This window comes from Haliotis asinina, chromosome 13, assembly GCF_037392515.1.
Source record: "Haliotis asinina isolate JCU_RB_2024 chromosome 13, JCU_Hal_asi_v2, whole genome shotgun sequence".
NCBI lineage: Eukaryota > Metazoa > Mollusca > Gastropoda > Lepetellida > Haliotidae > Haliotis > Haliotis asinina.
The window spans coordinates 22900744-22907101 of record NC_090292.1 but is presented as its reverse complement, the minus strand read 5'-3'; the positions used below and the strand labels follow the sequence as shown (position 1 = coordinate 22907101).

The 6358-nt window shown below is 41.0% G+C and overlaps 1 protein-coding gene and 1 long non-coding RNA gene across 2 annotated transcripts; one reads left to right on the top strand and one right to left on the bottom strand.

Annotated features, from left to right (window-relative positions):
- LOC137259426 (keratin-associated protein 10-6-like) lies at positions 1-3006 on the top strand. Its single transcript, XM_067797086.1, has 3 exons — positions 1-70; positions 551-634; positions 1388-3006. The coding sequence occupies exons 1-3, from the start codon at positions 1-3 to the stop codon at positions 3004-3006; spliced, it is 1773 nt and encodes a 590-aa protein (XP_067653187.1).
- A 26-nt stretch (positions 3007-3032) lies between these two features.
- LOC137260116 (uncharacterized) lies at positions 3033-5534 on the bottom strand. The gene is made up of 3 exons (XR_010954731.1): positions 5425-5534; positions 3686-3794; positions 3033-3212 (listed from the first exon to the last, which is right to left on the bottom strand). It is a non-coding gene; the product is annotated as an uncharacterized lncRNA (long non-coding RNA).
- Positions 5535-6358: the final 824 nt, after the last annotated feature.

Here is a 6358-nt window from a genome sequence, read left to right as displayed (position 1 = left end):
ATGATGCCGCCATCCCTCCTGATGCTGCTCTTTGGAATGCTGATGTTCACCGACGACGTTGTTGGCATGTGTGAGTATATTGTGTATGGAATACAGTTTGGTTGAGGGCGTTGGGATAAACCTAAAACTTTGCTCGTAACGCTGACGACCCCGTGATGTTGCCTTGATAAAGCTATGCCAGTGGAAAGTTAAAACGTCCTCTGGTCACGCTGGCCAATTTCTGGCGTTTCCCATTATGATATTGCTGAAGCATTGCTTAGAACGGCATAAAACAATACTTACTCAGTCAACAAATCCATGTCGTGTCAACTGCGGTAACATGAAGGAATTGGGCGATCCTCATGTTTGACGATACTTGTATATATTCCAGACCAACCTGTGGTTTGGTTAAGAGCGCTGGAGTAGCCCTTCACACTGAAGAAACTAGTTCGTATATGTCCTCCTCATGAATGCATATGTTAATACTGAATATTAATAAACTCATGCTTTAGTTGGAATATTACTAAAACACAACTCACTCACACACTGACCCATGTTGTTCGTCTTACAGCCAAATGCCCTTCTCTGTCCGGCTGTGGCAGTTGCACGCATGGCTACAGGAGCACCAACGGTTGTCCCACATGCCAGTGCCTAGGTATGTCTCTTCCGTATCTTAAAATTTACACGTTTTATTTACATCTGTATCTGTCAGTTTCTGATTGTTTGTAATGTAGTTCAACAGGTTTATTTTCATAATCTCGATTTATGTATCACGAATGTATAAGTTCTTTTAGTCACTATATGACTGTAATGATGTCGATGACAAATGCACTCACCCTTTTACTTTGACGTTTTGCTACACACGCCATGTTAAGTTAATGACTCGTGAATATCCGAATTAAAATTCATTTTCATTAACTCGTGATTGTAATGAGTGTTATCTGTTATATCTTATCCAGATAAGACTAAGGCAGTAGTTTAGCATTGCATATTCTAAATCACACAGCTCTATGTGGACGGCTAAGGGAGACAACCGACAATTTTACCACCACTTCATTTACTTTTCGTGATGGGGAAACTGAAGCTTGATCATGCTTTACATTGTATCGTAATGACTTGGCCTTACATACACTAGTGTTTTTACAGTTTCGATTCTCAATGTTCTATAATGATTGTATGTTTTGCTTTGAATTTATCGGTGTTTTCTTTTGTCCACTTGTTTACTTTAATTTAAATATTTAAATATGTAGGAGGAGGTCAGGTGTATGATATGCGGGAGAAAATGAAATTATACCTTGCAGTTTAGTCTGGTATATGATTGATTGCAAAGTGAACATTTCTCAGTTTGTCGACCTGACGTCAGTAAAATAATTCATTGCTTAATCAGTTCACGTTTCTGTATCTGCAGATCCGCCCTGTGCTCCTCTAACAACCACCTGCAAACCATCGGAGACCCTACGTTGCAAGGTTGAGAAGGGGTGTGCGGTATGCACATGTGTTGCTAAGCCATGCCCGAAACTGACGTGTGTCAAGCAGTGCCCAAATGGACGCGAAAAAGTTAGTGGTTGTGATACTTGTACATGCAAACCCAAGACTTGTCCTAAGTTAACTTGTACTAACAAGTGTACCAACGGACGTACAGTCAAAGATGGTTGTGAAACTTGTACATGTAAACCAAAGGCTTGTCCTAAGTTAACTTGTACTAACAAGTGTACCAACGGACGTACAGTCAAAGATGGTTGTGAAACGTGTACATGTAAACCAAAGGCCTGTCCTAAGTTAACTTGTACTAACAAGTGTACCAACGGACGTACAGTCAAAGATGGTTGTGAAACTTGTACATGTAAACCAAAGGCTTGTCCTAAGTTAACTTGTACTAACAAATGCCCAAATGGACGTACAGTCAAGGATGGTTGTGAAACTTGTACATGTAAACCAAAGGCTTGTCCTAAGGTAACTTGTACTAACAAGTGTACCAACGGACGTACAGTCAAAGATGGTTGTGAAACTTGTACATGTAAACCAAAGGCTTGTCCTAAGTTAACTTGTACTAAAAAGTGTACCAACGGACGTACAGTCAAAGATGGTTGTGAAACTTGTACATGCAAACCCAAGGTTTGTCCTAAGTTAACTTGTACTAACAAATGCCCAAATGGACGTACAGTCAAGGGTGGTTGTGAAACTTGTACATGTAGACCAAAGGCTTGTCCTAATGTAACTTGTACTAACAAGTGTACCAACGGACGTACAGTCAAAGATGGTTGTGAAACTTGTACATGTAAACCAAAGGCTTGTCCTAAGTTAACTTGTACTAACAAATGCCCAAATGGACGTACAGTCAAAGATGGTTGTGAAACTTGTACATGTAAACCAAAGGCTTGTCCTAAGTTAACTTGTACTAACAAATGCCCAAACGGACGTACAGTCAAAGATAATTGTGAAACTTGTACATGCAAACCCAAGGTTTGTCCTAAACTCGCTTGTGGAAACAAGTGTCCCAAAGGTTTCCGTTTTATTAACGGGTGCCAGACATGCGCCTGCAAGCCGGATCCATGTCCTGTGATCAAATGTTCTACAACTTGCCATTATGGTAGGAAACTGTCCCCAAAGGGTTGTCAAACATGTGAGTGTAACAAATTGATGTGTCCATCAACAAAATGTTCCAATGTATGTCCCAATGGCAGAGAGGTCGTTAAAGGATGTCTCACCTGCAAATGTAGGGCTAAAATATGCCCGGCTATAACTTGCACAAGGCATTGCTTCTATGGAAGAAAAATTGTAAACGGATGTCAAACATGCATATGTAAGTCCAAGCCTTGCCCTCTTCGGAGGTGCCCACGAACCTGTTCTAATGGATATCAGATAATTAATGGGTGCAAGTCTTGTCTCTGCAAGAAAAGAAAATGTCTTCCTCTTCGATGTCGTAACTACTGTCGGTACGGCCGCGTTGTCGTCAACGGCTGTCCGACATGTAGATGTATCAGACGTCATAGGTGCCTGTTTTCGTGGTTCTGTAGACGAGGGTAAAGCAAGGACGCTCTCTATAATCTCAGTTTTGTTTATCAGTACATTTTACAACAATTTTGTCCAGTTGCTGGTTGATTATTACGGGCGTGAGGGATGTTGGTTTGAGAGGGATGGGGGTGGGAATGGGAGGTGGAGGTTTGATTGGACACATGACTCACGTCACGGAAACCCTCCCAGTGTCTTTGTCCACTCTCTTTGGGGGATTCCTAAAAACACAAAATGCATAAGTATAACTGGCCTTTTTTCATTATTATCCATCAAAACGTGTACTGTTTTTTGTTGTTTTCTTTTTTTTGTTGTTGTTTTTGGTTTTTTTCTGATCCTCCCCAGTCATATTCTCTGATGACCGTCCCCTAATTCCAACTGACCTCGTCTACTATCAGTGAATACTTGTGTCGGTCGCAGTACCTCTGACTGTCATAAAATAAATCACACGGGAGGTGATATAAATTAAGAATGTGTCAATGTCACTTGTATAATAAAGATTCTAATATGGAACATATTGATGCTCTTATTCTCTAGGGCCATGAAGCCTGTCTCAACACATAGATAACTCAAAGTGATTTTAGATGAATCTCAATCACAGACACGCCTACTTCTACACGCTCAGCGCGTGTATGATATTCAAAGCAGGACATCGGATACCCACAGGGTGTTGGTGACTGCTAATCAAACTCACCTCACACTCTTTTAGTGCGGAGATGATATATACCCGGCTGTTACGTTTCGGGGCAATGTCATCCGCAGCCCCTTTCGCGGTGGTTTCATTAACTTGGTTCTGTCTTTGCCTGAAAAAGAAAAACGAATCAACATTTTGCGTCACCGCTCACTTGTGATTTTAAAAGCATATCTTCTAAGTATACTCACGAACAAAACAGTTCACACTTCTCAATGGGTTGGACTATTTTGTAAAAAGTAAATACTTGAAAAAGTGTTCCGATTACAAGTTTCGAACTTTGTGTATGTGTTGTCTTGGCACTGCTTTCCAATAACTTTACTGTCCTCAAATGTTTGCGACTGGCATTCGTTAACTGTGACTGTAACTGTGGTAGGGTGTGGGTGGGTGGAGGAGAAGCGCGGGGTAAATGTGGTCTGAGGCTTGCTGTTATATTCCACTGAATGGGATCCTTAAGTCGGTGAGCGTTACGGAAAGCATAGAGTAGTGGCGGGGTCGAATTGGAAAGGAAGGGGTCGAGTGGGAAAGGTTTGGTTCGAGTGACACCTGACAGGGTTGAGTTGATGAAGAATTTCAGTTAATATATTGTATTAGTACGGACTGGCTACCTTTGCTACTGTCTATTGGAGACTGTACTGTCACATTAATAAATTGCGAAATTGAGTTTTAATTTAAATTTATAATAACCTTCTAAAACCTTTTTCAACTAAATTGTTGTGAAGAAAATATGTTGAGTGGTTGACATGCGGTTAATTCACAATAACAGTAGCCCCAAGGTGTTATGTAGATAACGAGCTACGGTGGGGTGACCCGAATGACTCTTCACGTGACGAAGCTACAGACGAGATAGTACTGGACAAGCGGGGTTTGAGAAGTAGTCCAGTGGTTAAATCGCTCGTGACGCCGAAAGCCGGCGTTCACTGGAAAAAAATGTTTACTAGATTTTCCCCGATACATACATTTTTAACAAGCCGTTGTAAGATAAATAGTAACTTGAGTTATCCCTTCCTACATGCAATAAACTCGGTCTAGTTTTGGATCGAATAGATTCTTATTTCATATTTTCTCATGCACACAACGTTCATTCGGTTTACTGATCATGTCTTTCACGTAGCGTGACACTCCATATGCCTGTATGTTAAAAAAAGCTGCCACAATGGGAAAAAAGACCCTCTGATTTATTGGCTATACTCACGTGATATTTACCCATGCATGTTTGTTCACGACACAAATCGGCGGGTTTGTGAGCTTGTGACAAGTAAGGCTAAACAAAAGTTAGATGTTTCCCAGGGCAACGGCGTGTCACTTTGTGCGCGCAACGATAATAATGTTGACTTGACCGCGTACCGATCATCCATTTGTCTTCTATAAGAGTGAGTGTCTGTAAGAACGAGTGTGACTGAATCTACAACTCATTAACACGTGCTAAACTTTCTGAGCTGTTAAAAAATTTTAAAATGTGTTCCTCTCTCGACAGTTGTTTTTTTATCAAATATGAGAAAAAAAGTTCTGCCGCCCTCGTCACCTTTGACAAAAAATGTGCCCGAGAAACATTTGACTTGTTTTATTCAGCCAAACATGTCTGTGGAGCAACAGCAACGTTTGAATGTGTTACCATGGGGGTATGGTACGGGCGGGGTTTGTGGACCAGAGGTCCTCATAATGGACTTGACACTATCGGACCTGGAACTATCTCGGACATATGTTTTGAACCAGTTATCAAACATAGGTGTCTCACCTACCAGTGTGCACGAAATTCACCTCGCCAATGTCCCATAAGACTCTTGCACCTAACGTCCTGGGGCGAGTCGTTCCGACAGCCGCTGTAACTCTCCGTGACGTATTTCAATAGGAAACGAATCTGTGTTTGGGTCAATCTCACGTAAAGAGTTGTGCGCAATAGGTCTGTGTAATGAGCGCATTTATTTATGGCGTGGCTGTCAGTGCTGAAGGCGAGTGTACTCGACGAGCCATGTACATTGTATCTGGGGCTTGTCAGTTCTCGGAAAAGACAATCACATTCGCGGACGTCTGACATGTTCTCGCTCTTTTGCGAAATGATTAACATAGGATATGCGTGTGCATATTTTGTTTTAAACTATAATTGACCACATTTTCCAATGAATGGACCTATTTTCGTGACAAAAACACATATTTCGTGTAGGTATGAAAAAAACCTTATCGCTATGTCCGTACTGTACATCGTATATTATAAAATAAAAAAACCCAAATCAAAACAAAAATAAATTCATCACATTAATGAAACGTAATGATACAGATGTTTTTTATTAGACTACAGCTGTATAATCATCATCCACTACGCTTAAGACGTCACATTTATTTTGTATAATTGCGAAAACGAGTTTTAATTTAAATTTGCTTGTATCAACTGCATACAGGCCGGAGCAAACCATATTTGATTTTCACAACTTCTGTTTCCTAAAAGATATACGGCTGTTCACACAAGCATGTCTATATTCATTCAACTAGCGGTGCGCATACATTACCGTTATAAAGCGTCATAAACCTAACAGTAACTGGCAGTTTATGCACCTTCGCACCCACGACTCCCGCAGGGCAGCGGGAGAGCGAGTCTCGTGAATATTCATCGGTGACAAATGAGGTCAACCTGTTTATCAACATATTTCCTTCAGGTGTTTCAGTATCCGTGTTGTA

Coding starts and splice junctions, on each gene's coding strand:
- LOC137259426 (XM_067797086.1), top strand. CDS start 1: ATGATGCCGCCATCCCTCCTGATGCTGCTCTTTGGAATGCTGATGTTC. Junction 71..550: donor CGACGACGTTGTTGGCATGT/GTGAGTATATTG, acceptor TTCGTCTTACAG/CCAAATGCCCTTCTCTGTCC. Junction 635..1,387: donor TCCCACATGCCAGTGCCTAG/GTATGTCTCTTC, acceptor CTGTATCTGCAG/ATCCGCCCTGTGCTCCTCTA.